This window comes from Hemitrygon akajei, chromosome 10 (genome assembly GCF_048418815.1).
Source record: "Hemitrygon akajei chromosome 10, sHemAka1.3, whole genome shotgun sequence".
NCBI classification, from domain to species: domain Eukaryota; kingdom Metazoa; phylum Chordata; class Chondrichthyes; order Myliobatiformes; family Dasyatidae; genus Hemitrygon; species Hemitrygon akajei.
This window is the reverse complement of record NC_133133.1, coordinates 34,459,375-34,481,738: the sequence shown is the minus strand read 5'-3', so window position 1 is coordinate 34,481,738 and position 22,364 is coordinate 34,459,375. Positions and strand designations below refer to the sequence as shown.

At 42.9% G+C, this 22,364-nt stretch overlaps 1 protein-coding gene across 1 annotated transcript in view; it reads right to left on the bottom strand.

Moving 5' to 3' along the window:
- Positions 1-18,758: 18,758 nt before the first annotated feature.
- LOC140734279 (SH2 domain-containing protein 1A-like) overlaps positions 18,759-22,364 on the bottom strand; it is a 45,470-nt gene continuing 41,864 nt past the window's right edge. The window contains exon 5 of the mRNA XM_073058028.1: positions 18,759-22,033. Coding sequence (XP_072914129.1) covers positions 21,987-22,033 — 47 coding nt within the window. The 3' untranslated portion in view covers positions 18,759-21,986. The remainder of the gene's footprint in view (positions 22,034-22,364) is intronic.

Below are 22,364 nucleotides of genomic sequence, written 5' to 3'. Positions count from 1 at the left end.
AGGTAAAAGATCCGTATGCTCCACGACTGCTGGACTAAATGTGTAAGTGTAGGAGGAGACTATGTTGAAAAATAAATGTGCTAGGTTTTCTAAAATTGACTCCTTCTACCTTACGCCATGAACTTATCAATCATCCTTCCTCTATCTTTGGGATGAGAAGTACTTTATTATCGCTTCAGAAACATGGGATATCTGGGTGTAAGCTATATCTGTTACAGATGTAATATCTTTTCCATAGTGCTAGACTATGAGAATGGCAAACTGGAAGATGCTCCTAAAAGTAAAAGACCAAGAGTCATGTCTGATGAAAAACATTGACGAAGATGGTTCGGCCCCACTTGCTGGAGTGTCCGAGACTAAGATCAAGACATGACACAAGTCTGAAACTAGAACTGAGTTCAAAACAAGTTGTTAGGCAATTTTCCCAGTGAGTCACCCCACCTCTGTTCAGGTGATCCTTAAACAATGAAATTCTGGCGTCAATTAGCAGAATGGCGCTGAATTCCTAACGGGTCCACGCCAGCTATCCGTATGATAGAGAGTTAGAGTATCAGAATTCTGAAAGCTGGTGCGGTTGGGTGCACATCATAATAGGAACAGCTCACCTACCATCGACCCCAACAGCCTTGGCTGCTCAGAGAGATAGTGATGGAAGTTGTGGATGACAGTCGGATGCAAGGTGTCCTTTTCAGGCACCCAGCACCTCTCCTCATGTCAGAATCAGAATCAGGTTTATTATCACCGGCATCTGATGTGAAATTTGTTAACTTAGTAGCTGCAGTTCCATGCAAGACATAATCTAGTAGAGAGAGAAAAATAAATAAATAAAATAAAACATTATAATAAATAAACAAGTAAATCAATTATGTATATTGAATAGATTTTTAAAATGTGCAAAAACAGAAATACTGTATATTTAAAAAAAGTGAGGTAGTGTCCAAAGCTTCAATATCCATTTAGGAATTGGATGGCAGAGAGTAAGAAGCTCTTCCTGAATCACTGACTGTGTGCCTTCAGGCTTCTGTATCTCCTACCTGATGGTAACAGTAAGAAAAGTACATGCCCTGGGTGCTGGAGGTCCTTAATCATAGACACTGCCTTTCTGAGACAACGCTCCCTCAAGATGTCTTGGGCATTTTGTAGGCCAGTGCCCAAGATGGAGCTGACTAGATTTACAACCTTCTGCAGCTTCTTTCAGTCCTGTGCAGTAGCCCCTCCATACCAGACAGTGATGCAGTCTGTCAGAATGCTCTCCACAATACAACAATAGAAGTTTTTGAGTGTATTTGTTGATATGCCAAATCTCTTCAAACTCCTAATAAAGTATAGCCACTGTCTTGCCTTCCTTATAACTACATTGATATGTTGGGACCAGATTAGATCCTCAAAGATTTTGACACCCAGGAACTTGAAACTGCTCACTCTCTCCACTTCTAACCCCTCTATGAGGATTGGTATGTGCTCCTTCATCTTACTCTTCCTGAAGTCCACAATCAGCTCTTTCGTCCTACTGACATTGAGTGCCAGGTTGTTGCTGCGGCACCATTCCACTAGTTGGCACATCTCACTCCTGTACACCCTCTCCTCACCACCTGAGATTCTACGAACAATGATTGTATCATAAGCAAATTTATAGTTGGTATTTGAGCTATGCCTAGCCACACAGTCATCCTTATACAGAAAGTAGATCAGAGGGCTAAGCACACACCCCTGAGGTGCGCCATTGTTGATCATCAGCGAGGAGGATATGTTATCACCAATCTGCATAGACTGTGGTCTTCCGACTAGGAAGTCGAGACAATTTCTGATGGAGGTACAGAGGCCCAGGTTTTGCAACTTCTCAATCAGGATTGTAGGAGCAATGGTATTAAATGCTAAGCTATAGTCGATGAACATGGTATTAAATGCTAAGCTATAGTATCCTAACGTAGGTGTTTGTGTTGTCTAGGTCGTCTGAAGCTGTGTGGAGAGCCATTGAGATTGCACCTGCTGTTTACCTATTGTGGTGATAGGCAAATTGCAGTGGGTCAGGTCCTTGCTGAGGCAGGAGTTCAGTCTAGTAATAACCAACCTCTCAAAGCATTTCATCACTGTCGATGTGAATGCTACCAGGCGATAGTCATTAAGGAAGCCCACGTTATTCTTAGGCACTACTATAATCGTTGCCTTTTTGAAGCAAATGGGAACTCCTGTCCATAGCACTGAGCAATTGACTATGTCCTTAAATACTCCTGCTAGTTGGTTAGCACAGGTTTTCAGAGCCTTACCAGGTACTCCATCAGGACCTTCTGCATTGCGAAGGTTCATGCTCTTTATAGACAGCCTAACATCAGCCTTTGAGACAGAGATCACAGAGTCCTCAGGTGCAGCAGGGATCTTCACAGCTGTAGTTGTGTTCTCCCTTCCAAAGCGTGCATAGAAAGCACTGAGTTCATCTGGTAGTGAAGCATCACTGCCATTCATACTATTGGGTTTCACTTTGTAGGAAGCAATGTCTTGCAGACCCTTCCAGAGTACCTGTGCATCTGATATCACCTCCAACCTCTTTCAAAATTGTCTCTTCGCCCTTGAAATAGCCCTCTGCAAATCATACCTGGTTTTCTGGTACAGACCTGGGTTGCCAGACCTGAATGCCACAGATCTAGCCTTCAGCAGATGACGTACCTCCTGGTTCATCCACAGCTTTTGGTTTGGGAATGATGTACAGTTAGTCTTTGCAGGCACAAACTCATCCACACAGGTTTTAATGAAGTCAGTAACAACTGCAGCATACTCATCCAGGTTCAAAGATGAATCCCTGAATACCGTCCAGTCCACCGATTCAAAGCAGTCCTATAGGCGCTCCTGTGCTTCCCTTGTCCAAACCTTCTTGGTCCTGTGATGAACCCCTAGGTTTATCTTGCCATGGACTGTCATTTTAAGACATCAGCCACTGGCTTTTTGGCTCCTGTTTAATTCTGACTAAGAGAGAGAGAGAGAGGGGCGGAACTATTTGACTCTGCAACTTGTTTTGATTTAAGCAAGGACACTCACTCACAACACGCTCAGTCGCAGTTGGAGTCGGACAATGGAAGGAAGCCAGTGACTAAGGGGTCACTGGTTGGAACATTCGAGTGCCCACAAGGTTGTGTTGAGCATCGACCCAACACATCGATAAGTGGCTATCACGTTGTGTGATTGGGGCAACCTTGTGGAATCTATCTATGTGTTAACCCTTGCCTGGGTGGTAGTTCCCTTTGAAGATGGTACCCCTGTGATAAGCTACTATTGGTGATAATTCATAAGTGGATTTGGAATGACGATGGATAAAACCTACGGCGATTGTTATCCTGTTTTACCACCGTGGAACCTGTGGAACAAGACATAAATGCCTTCTCTCGACATTCACCTTGGATTACAAATATCTCTCTCACATCACAACCTGTGGATGAACTGAGCTTTCATACCTCACCATCTCAAAATTTTAAGACTGGTGCCCACCCCCCCACCCCTGAGCTCAATAGTTTGGACGTTATATTTACATATGTATACTCATAACACAGTTAACTTTTCGTTATTCTTGTTTAAGTTGCTATATTAAGTAGATACTAATAAAGACAATGGATTTAACATCGAAATCAGACTCTAGGCCTGGTCCATTGCTGCTGGTTCATTTAAACCGTTATGGATACATAACAGTCCTCACTGCTGGTGCTGCAGTCTTCAGTCTCTGCCTATACTAAGTGAGTAGAAGTACGGCCAGGTGATCAGACTTCTCAAAGTGAGGGCGTGGAACAGTATGGTAGGCATTCTTGGTGGGGGTGTAGCAATGGTCCAGTGTGCTGTTTCCTCTGGTATTGTAAGTGATCTGTTGATGGTAATTGCTTAGTGATTTTTTCAGACTGGCCTTGTTAAAATCTCCCAAAACGATGGTGAATGTGTTAGGTGTTCCGTTTTGTGCATGTTGATCCCATTGCTCAGATCATCTAAAGCCTGCTTGACATTGGCCTGAGATAAACTGCTACCAGAATGACCCCAGAGAACTCCCGTGGTAGGTTAAAAGGACGACACTTTACTGCTAGATATTCCAGGTCTGGTGAGCAGAATTGGGACAGCACTGATATATCTGTGCACCAAGAAGAGTTGATCATGAGGCATACTCCTCCACCTCTGCTTTTGAGACGCTCAAAAGATCTATCCTAACGGTGAATAGTAAACCCGTCAATCTGAATCGTTGCATCCGGTACAGAAGAGGCTAACTAGGATTCTGTGAAACAAAGGACACACAGGGTCCTACTGTCCCTCTGATTCAGCACCTGGCTCTGAGATCATTGATTTTATTCCGAATCCTTCCCGGTCCACGAGGTACTGCCGAACACCCCAAACAATTCCTGAGTCAAAAATTCTTCTGACTGTGAAGACCCATTCCCCAGGTCTAAAGGGGTAAGGGTCTGGTACTGACAGGTTTTAATTTAGAGATGTGGAAGGTGGGATTGATCTTTAGGCTCTTGAGGAGCTGAAGAGTGTAAGCCACTGGTTTTACTTCCTTGAGGACTTTGAAGAGTCCAGCGAACTTGGGCACCAGCTTCCTAGACTCCACCTGGAGAGGCAAATCTTAAGTGGGCAGTCAGATCTGTTGCCCAGGCTGCAAAGCGGGTCCCTTGGTTTCCACCTTCTAGGTAGAGGCTAGCAAAATCTCTCTCACTCTGGTCCATTTCTGCTTGCAGTGTTGGGCAAGATCTTCAGCTGCAGGAACCCCAACCGCAGCCTTCTGTTCCAGGAAGAGTGGCAGATGATAACCAAAATGACACTCAAACAGTGTCATTCCCTGCACCAAATGCTGTAAGTTGTTGTGGGTGACCTCTGCCTACATCAAATGGTCACACCATTGATCAGGTCTTTTCGAACCCAGACATCTTAAGGCTTGTTCCAAATCTTGGTTGACCTGCTACATCTGGGCGTTGGACTGCAGGTAAATCCTAGAGGAAAGAATCACTGTTATTGCAATCTGCTTACAGAAAGCCCTCCAGAAATGTGATATGAATTGTGAACCACAACCCTTGACAATGCCCACCAGGAATATGTGGATCTTGAAGATCTGGTCCAAGATAATTTCAGCCACTTCCGTTGCAGATGGTGGATGTCCAAGGCAATGAATTTGCAAGCCTTCAAAAACTGATCTACAATGACCATGATGACAGTTGTGGAAGAAAGTTATGAATTTAAGGTTAAACTTTGTAGTCAAGCTTGACTAGCTAGACACAAAGTACACTGCAGATGCCAGAGTCAAAGCAACATGTACAACAAGCTGGAGGAACTCAGCAGGTCGGGCAGCATCCATGGAAACGAACAGTCAGTGTTTCAGGCCGAGACCCTTCGTCAGGACTGAAGAGGGAGGGGGCAGGGGCCCTATATAGAAGGTGGGGGCAGGTTGGGAAGGAGAAGGCTGGTAGGTACCTGGTGAAAAACCAGAAAGGGGAAAGATCAAGGGTGGGGGGAGGGGAAGCAGGGAGGGGATAGGCAGGAAAGGTGAGGAAGGAATGTAAAGGGAAAGCACTATGGGTAGTAGAAGAAGGAGGAATCAGGAGAGAGGTGATAGGCAGCTGGAAGAGGAGTCAGAGTGAAACTGGGATGGGGAAGGGAGGGGGAGGGAATTCCCTCCCTGCTTACCCTACCCCACCCTTTGATCTTTCCTCTTACTGGTTTTTCACCTGGTACCTACCAGCCTTCTCCTTCCCACCCTCCCCCCACCTTCTTTATAGGGCCCTTGCCCCCTCCCTCTTCAGTCCTGATGAAGGGTCTCGGCCCGAAACATTGACTGCTCGTTTCCACGGATGCTGCCCGACCTGCTGAGTTCCTCCAGCTCGTTGTACGTGCTGACTAGCTAGATATTGTTCAAAACTTGGGTTATGAGGGTGACAGGATAAGAGGCAGATGCTGCCTTGCATGTTCCTGCAAAAAATAACTAGCTATTGTATATGTCATGCTAGTGATGAAATGTTGTTAACATTTTCCTAAGTCTGTCTGGCAAATGGGGAACTAACTGAACACATGCACTTCTAATTTTGTGTATCACGTGGGAACGTAAAGTAAGCTTGCCAATACCCAGCAAGTGCTTCTTGGAATCGCTGACCAAGTATATTTAGCTCTTGGCTATGGCCCATAAGAGTTCGGCTCCCCGTCATCACGTATTAAAAGGGTTAATCTTATACCGAGGTCTATTTCTGTTCCCTAAAAGAGTAAAGTACGCAAATCTGGGTAAAATTCTTCGACAATGGTCCTTCCCTTGGATGGTGGAAGACCCGTGACAAAGTCCATGGAGATGTGCACCCATGGTGCCAAACTCTTTCACCATTCCAGGCCACCAATACCTTCTCTTGATTAACTTGAGGGTCCTGGCAATCACTGGGTGAGTGAATGTCTCTATTGGAGTACCTGAGACAAATGGAACTTGGGACAAACAGCCACCCAGAGGACCATTCTTAGTAATCTCCCCTTGTGTTTGGGCCTTGCAAACAAGAGCGTTGATTCCCTAACAAACTGGCACAACCACTTTAGCTTGGAGCAAAATGGTAGAAGGCTGCTCCTCTCATTTGAGTTCATCAAACTAATAGAACAAGCATCTGGTTTCTGGTTCTTTGACCCCAGTCAATAGGTCAGGATGAATTTAAAGCAATTAAAGAAAAGGGACCACCTGCAGTTCCGTTTCTTGGCCTCCTAAATATAAACCAATAAAAGGATTCTTGGCCCTCTCAAGTCAGTGACGCCATTCTTCAACGTCCAACTTAACCACAAGTAGTTCCCAATTCTCAATGTCACAATTTCTCTCTGCCAGGGATAGCCACCTGGAGAAGAATGCACATAGGTACAGTTTACTATCCAAAGGTGACCATTGAGATAACTCTGCACCAACTCCAATGTCTGAGTTGATGAAGAGAAGGTCCAGGTTAGGTGAAATTAACATAGGAGCTGACGTGAACTCTTGTTGAGCCTCTGCTTTGGTAGTCCAGACAAAAGGGCCCATGGATTTGTGGGTCAGAGCTGTCAGCAGAGCCACCTCTCAGCTGAAATTCCTGAGAAACTTCCAGTAATATCTAGCAAATCCCAGGGATCTTTGGACCTGTTTTATATTGGATGGTTGTGGCCAATCTCTGACTGCCTGGGTCTTAATGGGGCTCATCTTGAGATTGCCATTAGAAATGACAAAACACAAAAATTGAAAAAGTGGTCACGTGAAATTTGGACTTCTCCAGCTTGACATAAAGTCTACGGTTTAGAAGCCTCTTTAAAATGTCCCTGACATGAGCGACATGCTTCTTCATGGACTTTGAGAATATTAAGAAATCACCCAAGTAGACGAAGGCGTACTTATGGAGAGTATCCCGATCATGTCATTGATGAAGGCCTGAAAATCTTCTGGGGTTTTCACAAGACTGAAGGGCATAACCAGTACTGATCTGGTGTACCGATTGTGGTTTTCCATTCACCACTCTACTTTATGTGGACCAGGTTGTATGCTTTCCGCCAGTTTGGCTTCATGAATACTCCTGCGCCGTGGAGAATCTTGAAGACCATATTCATGAGTGGAAGGAGGTAGCAATTTTTGGTCATTTAGAAGTTTAATCCTATATAATCAATGCATGGCCACAGGCTGCCATTTTTCTCTCATATGAAGTAGAAGCCTGCGCCGGCTGGTGAGGTGGAGGGACGAATGAAACACACAGCAAGAGCCTCCTTTATATATTCTTCCATTGCGCTTCTTCCTAGGCATGATAGCGCATATAGTTGACCGCATGGAGGACAGCAGGTCTATATAGCAGTCATAGGGTCAGTGCAGTGGAAGAGTTGAGGCCTTTCTCTTGCTGAGATCTCTTTCAAGTCTTCTAAACAGAAGGAATTGCGACTGGTGTAGGTGTTGCAAGTTCCTCAGAACATTCTTTCAAGGATGACCTCTCTGGCTTCTGAGGTGGCAGAAGTGATTCAACATACCTCAGAGTTTCCTTCCTAGGATTAGTAGACTCCTTCGTTGTACCAATGGCTGAATCAGAGTTCAAATCCTTGTCTGTATCCTCAGGCAATGGCAACAAGGTTTTACAGATGGTCCTTGCCCTCCCCAGGAACAGGCTCCAAGGATCTATGTTTAGGAGTCTTTCCTTTAGTCTTGATTTGGCAACTAGAACCATTAAACTTAACTGCAAAAGTTCCCAACTGCTTTAGCACCTCCTTGGTCTTCACCCGAACTAGAGATTCCCTGTCTCTACTTCCAGCGCACCCCTGACTAGAGAGGGTTGGGACTCACAGGCTCCTATTGGCTGAGACCGACTTGTCTGTTTTTGAGAGCAGAATGAGGACTCCAGAAAGCACTGAAGTCTGCTCCCTTGTTTGTCGTTGGTCTTGGGAGATCCTGGGGGTTGGATCCCCACACCACAAACATACCCTTTTACAATGACTGGACCAGGCAAAGATTCTCCCTTCCTTCCAGTCCACGGATGGGTTATGCTGGGACAGCCAAGAGTGCACGAGGATCAGGGGTATGAGTGTCCTCCATATGATCCTCAATGCTCATCTGCAAGACCCAAGTCTGTTGCTGGATCAGCCTGGAACCTAGCGGACGGCAGTCCAAGTCAGTGGCGGGCATGGATTGACTCAACTCTTCCAGTAGCATATTGAGCTGACAGCTGGTCTCCAAGACCAGAGAATTACCAGCTGCTCCAGAATTCACAAAAGCCCTCATCTCTCTTCATTTCTTATCTCAGAAGATCTCTACATTCAGTATGGCACCCAAACCCATAGGGTTAGGAGCGATGGCTGCAACCATCTTGGTCCTCTCAGCACAGGATGATCTTAGCAGTTCTCCAACAGCTGCAGCCTCGAGCATCATAGTTGACGTGTCTCCCCGCAGTAAATCAGCAGCCTTTACTTCGACACTGGACCTCTCATCGATAGAGAGTCTATTTGCATGGGCTCGTCAGGATCTTGAGTAGGAGAAGGGCTGGTCATGGTCCGAGGCTGGGGGTAGGAGGTTGGAGTGAAACTACGAAACATTGAGGCAAGGGTCATGCTAGCCCTCTTCGACTTCTTGATGTAACCCCACTTTCGCTCTGCCAGAAGATTACCGAGCGAATGGACTAGTCGATCAGAACCTCTAAGTCCACTGTTGGCTCTCCCAAAATGAGTTCAGCCTTCAGTTCATCTCTGAGTCTGTGACAGTATAGAGTGGCCAAGGCCTTCCCTTTCCAGCCACTCATTTGGGCCAATAGCATAGTTGGCCACTGACTGTCTACCCTGACACATCTTCATCAGAAGGCTCAGCTTGCTCCAGCAGATAATCAAACACCTTCCTCATGGTGGTCACGACTTCCTCCAAATCCGAGCAAATCTCCAACCTTCATTCCCAATGCACAGTGGCCCAGGCCAAGGCTCTCATGGTCAGGAGAAAAGTCATGAAGGCCACTTTTCTGTGCTAGATGGCTGGAGTTCGAACAATAAAGAGTATTGAGTGAGGAAGCCACAATGAGAACCCGGGTCACTGTCGAATCTCTCTGGGGTCAGAAGATGTACTAGCTCTGCAGAGAGACCGACAGCTTCACCAAGCAGCTCTGGCTTCCTCCTTGTAAAAGTTGACGATCGACAACCTGGAGGTCATCTATCTCCAGACTCTGTCTAGAAATCCTTTCACTGTGGCTGACCACAGCAGACAAAAGACTCTGTTACAGCACTGAGTCCATATTGGCTCAATCATACTGTGATGAGAGACTTTGATAAGGATGGTCAGGACCCAATTACTGAGTATCCAAGATTATGATCAAGACCCAATATGAGATTGAAATTAGAACTGAGTACAAAACAATTTGCTCAATGGTAATCCAAGCGGGTTTACGATATAGAACTGAATCTCTGTTCAGGTGCTCCTTAAATACTGAAATCTTGATGCCAAAACATGGCAGCCAATTAGCAGGATGATCCTGAATCCTTAAAGAGGCCACCCCAGCTGTCCATACTTCAGTGAGTTTGAGTGTTGGAATTCCAGAAGCTGGCACAGTGGGGTAAGTATCATGACACTATGTAAGGAAAAAGGGAGTTTAGGAATAAACGTCACCCAACAAAAGTCCACAGAAATGGAAAGTAATGAAAGTTAAGAAAACATCAAGTATTGTTAATTCAAAAATTGAAGACATGAAGGTTTGGTTTCAGCCATTGAAGCACAGGAGGGGTGTGTCGGTCTTAGAATGGTCACAGGCAGTATGGTACCACGAGAATTATTAAATTATAAATAGATATTTGTATTTATCTTACTGATGAACCCTTCGTCTTCATTTCTAGATATAAGCTCACATCAACAGCTGCAATTAAACTGTATTTAATCTCAGGATCTTGGGGGAAGCAAAGGGGATAATTTCACTCAACTTCACTTGCCCCATCACAGAAATGATGACACAACCAAAAGACTCACTTTCAAGGACTTTTCACCTTATGATCTTGATATTTATTGCTTATTTATTATTATTATTTCTTTCTGTTTTATACTTCTACAGTTTGCTGTCTCTTACACACTGGTTGAATGCCCAAGTGCTTTCAAAGAACAAAGAAAAATACAGCACAGTAAAGGCCATTCTGCCCACAATGTTGTGCCAACCCTTAAACCCTGCCTCCCATATAACCCTCACCTTAAATTCCTCCATATACCTGTCTAGTAGTCTCTTAAATTTCACTAGTGTATCTGCCTCCACCACAGACTCAGGCAGTGCACTCCACTCACCAACCACTCTCTGAGTGAAAAACCTTCCTCTAATATCCCGCTTGAACTTACCTCCCCTTACCTTTAAGCCATGTCCTCTTGTATTGACCAGTGGTGCCCTGGGGAAGAGGCGCTGGCTGTCCACTCTATCTATTCCTCTTAATATCTTGTACACCTCTATCATGTCTCCTCTCATCCTCCTTCTCTCCAAAAAGTAAAGCCCTAGCTCCCTTAATCTCTGATCATAATCCATACTCTCTAAACCAGGCAGCATCCTGGTAAATCTCCTCTGTACCCTTTCCAATGCTTCCACATCCTTCCTATAGAGAGGCAACCAGAACTGGACACAATACACCAAGTGTGGCCTAAACAGAGTTTTATAGAGCTGCATCATTACCCCGCGGCTCTTAAACTCTATTCCTCGACTTATGAAAGCTAACACTCCATAAGCTTTCTTAACTACCCTATCTACCTGTGAGGCAACTTTCAGGGATCTGTGGACATGTACCCCCAGATCCCTCTGCTCCTCTACACTCCCAAGTATCCTGCCATTTACTGTGTTCTCTGCCATGGAGTTTGTCCTTTGTTATGCCATCGGCCCCCTCCTTTGTGAGAATCTCAAGAACCCGAGTCAAGAGGGGGGTCAGCTGACCCAAAAGAGGAAGGGATGTGCTGAATAGACCCAGGGAAATGGGAGAGAGAGAGAGAGACCACGTTCTCCCAAGAAGCAGAATAAAGGTGACCTTGACTATTGTCTCATGGAGACCACGTGAAAAGCCCTCAGGCAAAGTGGGCTGGTTGAGAGAGAGATCGCATCACCTGCAACCTGATTGACACCTGCGATCCCGTGAAGAAGTATAAAGGAGGGTCTGGGGGGGGGGGGGGAACCCTCAGACGCACCCAGGAGACGAAGGAAGCACGATATTGATTCCCGTGGGAGCGGGACGCCATTCTGAAGGAAGCCACGTGCGTTAGATTCCAACTTTTGAATCTGTGGCTAGAACCAACGAAAGACTGCTTTTAGCTAACAACGGGGAAGTCTGCTCCCCTGATTCCAAGGATTTGCTCTGCCAAGACGACGGGCAAGTGTTTATCTTTTCCAAATCACCTCTTTCTCTCTACAACGTGAAAACCCCAGCGATTCCCAAAAGGGAAAAGCCTGCAAACTTCTGAGTGACTCTTTAGATTTCAATTGGACTCTGTATTAACCCCTAGACAACTGTAGAGCTTATTTCTGATTGATTATGGTTACACCGGTGTTTTAGATTGAGTTTGACGATGTATATGATCTGAATGTTTTGTATTAACCATACGTTTGTGCCCTTTTCGAATAAAACGTTTGAAAATAGTAGCATCCGACTCAGCTGATCCATCTATCTTTGCTGGTAAGTTACCTGGTTACGGGGTTACATAACACCTTCCAAAGTGTACCACCTCACACTTCTCCAAGATGAACTCCATCTACCATTTCTCAGCCTACTTCTGCATCCTATCAATGTCTCTCTGCAATCTTTGACCATCCTCAACACTATCCACAACACCACCAACCTTTGTGTCATCTGTAAACTTGCCAATCCACCCTTCTACCCCCACATCCAGGTCATTAATAAAAATCACGAAAAGTAGAGGTCCCAGAACTGATCCTTGTGGGACACCACTAGTCACAACCCTCCAATCCGAATATACTCCCTCCACCACGACCCTCTGCTTTCTGCAGGCAAGCCAATTCTGAATCCACCTGGCCAAACTTCCCTGGATCCCATGCCTTCTGACTTTCTGAATAAGCCTACCGTGTAGTACCTTGTCAAATGCCTTACTAAAATCCATGTAAATCACATCCACTGCACTACCTTCATCTATATGTCTGGTCACCTCCTCAAAGAAATCTATCAGGCTTATTAGACATGATATGCCCTTCACAAAGCCATGCTGACTGTCCCTGATCAGACCATGATTCTCTAAATGCCCATAGATCCTATCTCTAAGAATCTTTTCCAACAGCTTTCCCACCACAGACATAAGGCTCACTGGTCTATAATTACCCAGACTATCCCTACTACCTTTTTTGAACAAGGGGACAACATTCGCTTCCCTCCAGTCATCCGGTACCATTCCTGTGGACAACGAGGACATAAAGATCCTAGCCAGAGGCTCAGCAATCTCTTCCCTTGCCTCGTGGAGCAGCCTGGGGAATATTCCGTCGGGCCCCGGGAACTTATCCATCCTAATGTATTTTAACAACTCCAACACCTCTTCTCCCTTAATATCAACATGCTCCAGAACATCAACCTCACTCATATTGTCCTCACTGTCATCAAGTTCCCTCTCAGTGGTGAACACCAAAGAGAAGTATTCATTGAGGACCTCGCTCACTTCCACAGCCTCCAGGCACATCTTCCCACTTTTATCTCTAATCGGTCCTACCTTCACTCCTGTCATCCTTTTGTTCTTCACATAATTGAAGAATGCCTTGGGGTTTTCCTTTACCCTACTCACCAAGGTCTTCTCATGCCCCCTTCTTGCTCTTCTCAGCCCCTTCTTAAGCTCCTTTCTTACTATATCCCTATATTCTTCAATAGATCCATCTGATCCTTGCTTCGTAAACCTCATGTATGCTGCCTTCTTCCACCTGACTAGATTTTCCACCTCACTTGTCACCCATGGTTCCTTCACTCTACCATTCTTTATCTTCCTCACTGGGACAAATTTATCCCTAACATCCTGCAAGAGATCCTTAAACATCAACCACATATCCATAGTACATTTCCCTGCAAAAACATCATCCCAATTCACACTTGCAAGTTCTAGCTTTATAGCCTCATAATTTGCCCTTCCCCAATTAAAAATGTTCCTGTCCTCTCTGATTCTATCCTTTTCCATGATAATGTTAAAGGCCAGAGAGCGGTGATCACTGTCCACCAGATGCTCACCCACTGAGAGATCTGTGGCCTGACCCTTTAATTGATTCTATTGTAGTTATTATTCTATTGTGGATTTATTGAGTATGCCCTCAAGAAAAAAATGAATCTCAGGGTTGTACATGGTGACATATGTAAACTTTGATTTTAAAAATTTACTTTGAGCTTTGAATGGCCTCATTGAGGTTCATCACTCACCTGGTCTGATTGACGATTCAGTAAACAACTCACAGGGCCATGATAGTTACTCTCTATAGATAAAGGAGTAGTCCACAAGAGTGGGGTGAAAGCAGCAATGATGGTGACATACATATGAATATACATTTTAAGAGTTCACCTACCATTATTCTATATTTATAACATTTTGCTTTCAACTTACAGAGGGAACATTTGGTTTATTTATTTTTCATTCCTTTGACATGGACTGTCAGAGTCAGTGCCCAGAAGCTAAGAGAAAGAAAGGAAATAAATCAGCCTTTGTTTCTTCTCCTGAGAGCTGAGAGGTGAACAAGAGTCCATGTTTTTAAGGCAAGAGCTGTAATGCCTACCTTTTTGGTGCACACTGTCAGAAATGTCAAGTGAAAGAAGTATTGTCTTCAGGACTCTAGAGAATCGTACATGGATTGTGGTTTGAACAGTCAGGAAGTGAGTCACTTGACAGAAAATAGCCTAGCCGCTTTACATTCAAAGTTCAAAGTTCAAAGTAAATTTGTTATCAAAGTACATATATGTCACCATATACAACTCTGAGATTCATTTTCTTGGGGGCAAGCTCATAAATTCCAAGAACTATAATAGAGTATAATAGAAACCATATTCGCTCTCACCCTTGACAGCTCCAACACCATATTCCAGTTTGCTAATCACACCAGTATTGTGGGTCGTATCAAGTGATAAATCTGCATACAGGATGGAGATTGAAAATTCAGCTGAGTGGTGTAATAACACGAACCTCTTACTCAATGTCAGCAAGATCAAGGAGCTAATTGTAGACTTCAGGAGAGGGAATCCTGATGAAGAGTGTCCGTAGTTCAGTGATGGGGTGAAGGATGTTAAATGAAGTTATCCTCACTGGTTGAAGAGCCTAGTGATTTAAGGGTAATAACTGTTCCTTTCATTTTGATTGCAAAGCACAGTCCTGTGATTGTTATTATTCTACACCTGATTCAATGTGTAAAAATATTCTTGCACATTTTAAAATTGGAAGATTAAACATATAAAAAACACAAAATGCTGGTAGAACTCAGCAGGCCAGACAGCATCTATGGGAGGAGGTAATAACGACGTTTCAGGCCAAAACCCTTCATCAGGAGTGAAGTAACATGGGATGGTCGAGGGGGGATAAGAAGTGGGGGAGGGATAAAGTAGAGAGCTGGGAAGTGATAGGCTGAAGGGAAATGGGCTAGGGGGAAGGTGGAGAATTATGGGAAATAAAAGAGAAAGAAAGGTAGGGCTGGGGGGAGAGATTATAGTGAGGGGGGAAAAGAGAGAGAAAGAGAACCAGACTAAAATAATAGATAGGGATGGGGTAAGGGTGGGGGGCAGGGGTATCAACAGAGGTCAGTGAGTTGGATGTTCAGGCCAGCAGGAAGGAGGCTACCTGGGCAGGAGATAAGGTATTGCTCCATCGACCTGCGTGTGGCCTCATCTTGACGGTAGAGGAGGCCATGGACAGACATGTCGGAGTGGGAGTGGTCTGTGGAATTGAAGTGTGTGGCCACAGGGAGATCCTGCCACTGCTGGAGGACTGAGCGCCGGTGTTCGGTGAAATTGAAGTGGCCACACACTTCAATTCCACAGACCACTCCCACTCCGACATGTCTGTCCATGGCCTCCTCTGCCGTCAAGATGAGGCCACACGCAGGTCGATGGAGCAATACCTTATCTCCCGCCTAGGTAGCCTCCTTCCTGCCGGCATGAACATCCAACTCACTGACCTCCGTTGATACCCCTGCCCCCCACCCTTACCCCATCCCTATCTATTATTTTAGTCTGGTTCTCTTTCTCTCTCTTTTCCCCCCTCACTATAATCTCTCCCCCCAGCCCTACCTTTCTTTCTCTTTTATTTCCCATAATTCTCCACCTTCCCCCTAGCCCATTTCCCTCCAGCCTATCACTTTCCAGCTCTCTACTTTATCCCCCACTTTTATCCCCCGTCAACCATCCCATGTTACTTCACTCCTGATGAAGGGTTTCGGCCCGAAACATCGTTATTATCTCCTCCCATAGATGCTGTCTGGCCTGCTGAGTTCTGCCAGCATTTTGTGTTTTTTATTTATTTCCAGCATCTGCAGATTCACTCGTGTTGCCTTTGAAGATTAAACATATTTTAGTTCTGCAGGAATCTGTGAGAAAGACTTTTATTTTAATATCCCATGAATCCTTAAATACATTAAAACCCACAGCCCCTGGCAGAATTGTGAATTGCTTACCCTTCTGGATAACAAATGTTGAGCTTATAAAAGATTTAGGTAGGCATTGCTGGATGTTCTATAGTAAGCCATGGGTTCATAAAAGAACAAGGCTCTTTTCTCGATCATTTCTCAAAAGATCAGGAATTTGAGTTGATAACATCAAATGAACTGCGGCCATTTTTTAAAGGCATATTGAAGATTGAACTTTAATTGCTCAAAGCTCAAATATAGCAATAAAAAACATAAATAATTAAATAATAATAAGTAAATTATGCCAAGTGGAAATTAATCCAGGACCAGCCTATTGGCTCAGGGAGTCTGACACACCGAGGGAGGAGTTGTAAAGCTTGATGGCCACAGGTAGGAATTACTTCCTATGACGCTCAGTGTTACATCTCGGTGGAATGAGTCTCTGGCTGAATGTACTCCTGTGCCTAACCAGTACATTATGGAGTGGATGGGAGTCGTTGTCCTATGACCTCTAGTTCTCATCTCACCCAGCTTCAGTGGAAAAGGCCTGCTTGCATTTGCCCTAACTATATACCTTTATCTCTATCAATCTCCCCTTATTCGCCTACGCTCCAGAGAATAATGATGACGTTGACTCAGGCCTGAGAGGCCAGCGTCAGTAATTTTCATGCCTTACAAGGCGCGGAACAAGAGAGTGTGGCGCGCCACTCCTCACACAGACATCTCACAGTATTTTTTCTTTATTTTATGAGGTCGAGTTGCAGGCTCAACACTCAACCCGGCGCAGATGGAAAGCGTACTCGGGAACGGCCTGACTGGATTCGAACCCGGGAACCTCCGTTCCGGAGTCTGGCGCTGATGTCACTGCGCCAACAGCCAGAAAATAAAGTTCTAACTTATTCAACCTTTCCCTGTAACTCAGGTCCTCAAGTCCCAGCAACATCTTGTTAAATTTTCTCTGCACTATTTCAATCTTATTGATACCTTTGCTATAGGTTGGTGACTAGAACTGCACACAATACTCCAAACTTGGCGTCACCAATGTTTTATATTGGAACTTCAACTTAACATCCCAATTCCAGTACTCAATGCTTTATGAAGGCCAACATGACATGAGTTCTCTTTACAACCCTGACTATTTATGCTACCACTTCCAATGAACAATGGATCCATATTCGCAGATCCCTCTGTCCTACTGCATTCCACAGTGCCCTGTGTCTAACTCACTGTGTAAGTCCTATCCTAATTTATCCTCCGAAAGTGCAACACCTCACACTTGTCTGCATTAAATTTCATCCACCATTTTTCTGCCTATTTTTCCAGTTGGTCCAGATCCTGCTGCAAGCTATGAAAGCCTTCTTTACTGTCCAATACCCAATCTGGGCTTCATCCTCAAATCTGCTGATTTAGTTTTCCACGTTATCATCCAAATCATTAATATAGATAACAAACAACAACGGACCCAGCACCAGTCCCTGCTGCACTCCACCAGTCACAGACCTCAGGTCAGAGAGGCAACCACATATCACTCTTTTGCTTCTCCTATGAAACTAATGTCAAATCCAATGTGTTACCTCATCATGAATACCAAATGACTGAAACTTCTTGACTAACTTCCTATGCAGAACCTTGTCAAAGGCCTTGCTAAAGACAATAAGAGAGAATGAAGCCATTTGGCCTATCAAGTCGGCTCCACCATTTCACCATGGCTGATACATTTCCCTCTCAGCCCCAATCTCCTGTACCCCTTCATGCCATGACTAATCAAGAATCTATCAACCTCTACTTTAAATATATCCAATGACTTGGCCTCCATAGCTGCCTCTGGCAATGAATTCTACAGAATCACCACTCTTTGGCTAAAGAAGTTCCTCCGCATCTCCATTCTAAATAGATATCCCACTGTTCTGAGGCTTTGTCCTCTAGTCTTAGTCCATAGGAAACATCCTTTCCACATCCACTCTTTCAAAGCCTTTCAATGCGATTCCCCCCAGCAATTCTTCAGTGAGCACAAGCTAAGAGCCATCAAATGCGCCTCGTATTATAAGCCTTTCAATTCCAGAATCATTTATCTCCTTTGAACCCTCTCCAAAGTTATTGCAGAATCCCTGTAGACAACATCCACTGCCTTTCCTCCAGGTATCCTCCTTGAAAAACTCTATTAGTTAGACATGACTATGTTGACTATCCTTAATCAAGCCCTGTCTGTCCATGTACTTCTATATCCAGTTCCTTAGAATACTTTACAATAATTTACCCACTACTGATGTCAGCTTCACTGGTCTATAATTTCCTGGCTTATTCTTAAAGTCTTTTTTGAACAACAGAACAACATTAACCTCCAGTCCTCTGGCACCTCACCCATGGCTAAGGAAGTTTTAAATACTTCTGCCAGGACCCATTCTATATCTGCACTAGCCTCCCACAATTTCTGAAGGGACACCTCGTCAGGCCCTGAAGACTTATCCAACCTAATTTGTCTCAAGACAGCAAGCACCTCCTCTTCTGTAATCCTGATTCTGTCCATGACCTCACTACTGTCTTGCCTGAATTCTATAGACTCTGTGCCCATCTCCCAAGTAAATATAAATTTTTGGAGAAAGAAAGAGTTAATGTTTTGGAAAAATAGTCTTTCATATGATGAAACATCTGAAGCATTAACTCTGTTTCTCTCTCTCCATACAAGCTGCTTGACCTGCTGAGCATCTCCAGTATTTTCAGCTTTTATTTCAGATTCCCAGCAAGTGCAGTTTTCACCTTTTGCTTATTGGAAAAATGTGTGTAATGATACATTAAAAAAACAGCAGTCTGGATTGATAATATTTTTTATTTGTTTATGTACAGAGCTATTCAAAAAATACTTATCATCCATTACTTAATGAAATCTATGATATAAAAATGAATATACTGTATGTAACTAGTCCAATGGAATGTATTTCCTTACTAATTTTAACAACGATAATCACATAACTATGCAACAAGCTACTGTTTAAGTCCCAAAGTCCAAGATAGCCAATGAATAAAGGCAACCCCAGGTTATGTGAGACTGAAAGCTTCAGCACATTTTTTTTTTCTCATTAATCTCAATCAGGACAGAGATTAGCCTGTTAAAAGTGCTCTGAACATTCCACATTGGAGAATGAGGCCAATTAAACCAGCCAGGGTTCACAGTCAGAATTATTATCCAATAACTGCTAGACATGAGAATGATTAATCTCATTTATATCATCTAAATAGTTAAAGACCTGGCGAAATGAGTGAAGTTTTTTATTACAGTTGCAGCAGCCATCCATAGAACTGGACGCCAAGTGTGACTTTAGGAGATAACAGAGGAAAACTGAAAGTACAAATCCAAAATAATGTCAATTTCACTTTTAATGTTACAGTTATTTTTCAAACAGATTTCAGGAAAGTTTGGAACCATAACTATCCTGCTACAGATGACATGAAGAGCAAAATGTGTCCAGCCAAGTAATCTGATGCATTAATCAAAATAAAAATATATGTTTCATCAAACTTGACATTTTGGTCTAAAAGCTGTCACTAATAATAAAGAAAGTTTGAAGGGAACTTGATTATTGCTAGATCACTCAAGTTTTATGCAAGTAAAGATTTAGAATCAGTTACAACAATATTATGAAATGGAGGTGAGCAGATATCCCAAATGTCTCATAGCTTTCTAACTATGTATTGTATTGTCATTTCTCAGAATGTCTTATATGTAAATTTACAAGATACTTAGTCATAAGTACCTAAAGCAACTCCTCGACTAATGACATTTTTTGTTAGTTATTAAATATATTAAATATTTTTCTCTCTAATTAGTGATGTTTCTCAATGAAATCCAAGGCAAAGTCATTGTGGCAGGTTGCTTTATCTCATGATGCAGTCCTAATTTGTCTTCCATGTATTCACCTCAATTCCTGTGTGACCATATAAGACTCTCCTAAAGGCCACAGAAAACTAACTCATGTCCTGTCCCTGTTTGTGACATTTGATGAGATGCACCCACATAAAGTAATTGAGAGATATTGATTCCTCACTAAGTCTAGGAGGTGTCATAACATTAGATGAATGTCATTAGAACCCTGGACACAGAAATCAAGACAACCTTTAATTTCTTAAACTCAAGGTTTCAAAGGTTTCAAAGGTACCTTTAATGTCAGAGAAATATATACAACATACATCCTGAAATGCTTTTTCTTCGCCATGTAGTTAGTGAAAGTTTATCTTTGCACTGAGTGCTACTTTTCACAGTAATACTATAATCACTCTGCAAAAAAATGTGTTCTCATATAAAATAGGAAATGCTACCAATATTCAGCAAATTAGCAGCACATGTGGAACAGGACTAGCATTCCGCATAAATGATAATTCATCGAAACTGGGATACCTTTTTAAGAAGCAAGATAGAAATGTAATCTCAACTTCTGCAATAATGTTCCTCAGCATCCACAGCTACTCCCATTTTGAACATATTTGTATAATTAATTATAAGTTTTAAGAGAAAGGGAAGTGGGACATAGAGGTAAGAACAAGTCCTTTGCTCAGCAGCAATTTTCATCAGTTAAACTCCCCTACATTCTGCCCCACAGCTGACTTTCTGTTTTGTTCTTTCATCTACAGCACTTCCCTGTAATTTAACTAATTTACCACAAAAGCAGTTTCATAATTTCAATACCTTTGGGATTACATTGCTGAAACTAATGTGCTTCCATTTTATAGAACAATGTACTGACATACATTTATGGTGAGAGTCATCTGTGATTTTGGATGGTCAAGCCAGTAGCATGTATCATGCCTGCATATACATTAATCAGTGGACAATGCTGATTGGCCACCATTTGTTGCAAAATGGGATCCCAGTTACACAGATGATCATGTGCATTTAACCCACATGGAGAACCCTAAGTTCAGTTAACACTCATTCACGTGCATGCATGTCAGATATGTACTAGAAACAACTCTCCCACATCACACTACCAATCACTGCATGCTCACTCCAGCAGACCTAGACACACTTAGAAACTTCAATTCAAAAATTCAGATATATGCATACATATATATATGATCTGGCAGAACTGGGTTGAATGAGTTACAAGTTAGTCTATGCTGACTGAGTCGGCAAAAAGTGCTGATTTAATCCTTCAAAAGAATGCACTCTGATCTATTGGCAAATCCACAGATATGGCTATTCCATTTGTTCTTCCAGCCGGCTGCTCTCTAGAAAAGGACAAGTGACAAAGTTCACTCTTCACAAGTAGGAGCACTGATGACCTCCTAAATACAGCAGTATGTTGTAAACTGAGCATTTTGTTGATGCTCTCAGTGAATAAACAGGACAATTAGTTTCTATTAATTCTGAGTGCAGCTTGCACCAGAATGTAGGTCGTTTGTCAATAATCCCAATGCATTTTCTTGTATACATTCTGCCCTTACATATGTAGCTATTGCCAATTCAATGAAAGTTAATTAACATGAAATGATAAACCTGTTTCTTTTTCCACATATGCCAACTGACCTGCTGAATACTTGATAAGATTTTAAGATTCCCAAATTGCACAGCATAATGTTTCCCAAAAAAACACGTCAATCATTTTTTAAAATATGGATTTTTGGGTTTACTACCAAACTACAGTAGCTGTCTTGGAACAACATTGAATACAGTATATAGAAAACCCTTCTCTAACAAGTTTGAAGGCAAAATAAATAAATAATGAAATACCAGGAGCCGTCCATTGTATAAACTACTGACGAAAGACAAATATATGCCTCAAACTTATTTTGGAAAAGTTTGAATTACAAATTAGCTTGGCTACAAGTTTAACTGAAACAAAAATTAGAATGTTCAATGGTGGAAAATGTCAAAGATCAATTAACGTGTATCTAAGCTACAATGTATTTTGATTGAAAACACTTCTGGCAAATTCAGTCAAAATTCGGGTTGATAATGTAAAAAATTGGGCATCATTCAGTTGGGTGCATCATCTGATAATCTTCATCCTTTACATTATCTGCAGAAACAAATGAAACTTCCTGTTAAAAGAACAATTTCATCAAATCTGCATGTTACTCTTAAATTATTATAAAGTTTAGCTATAATTTTCATTAGTTTGTTAGTTAAACATAGAAGCTAAGAATATTTCAAAGCTTTGTTCTCTTGGGAAGTTTTGCAATATCTTGTCAATGGTATATTAATTATTCTTTTGCAAAGAGTACCTATGCTGGATCATGGAAGAAATTAAACTCAGCTCAAGTTTCCATTCTTGATCTCTATGCTGTAACAGCAGCTTTAGAAGCTGCAAAGAATGGCCATCACACAAATTATAACAATGGTCACTCACA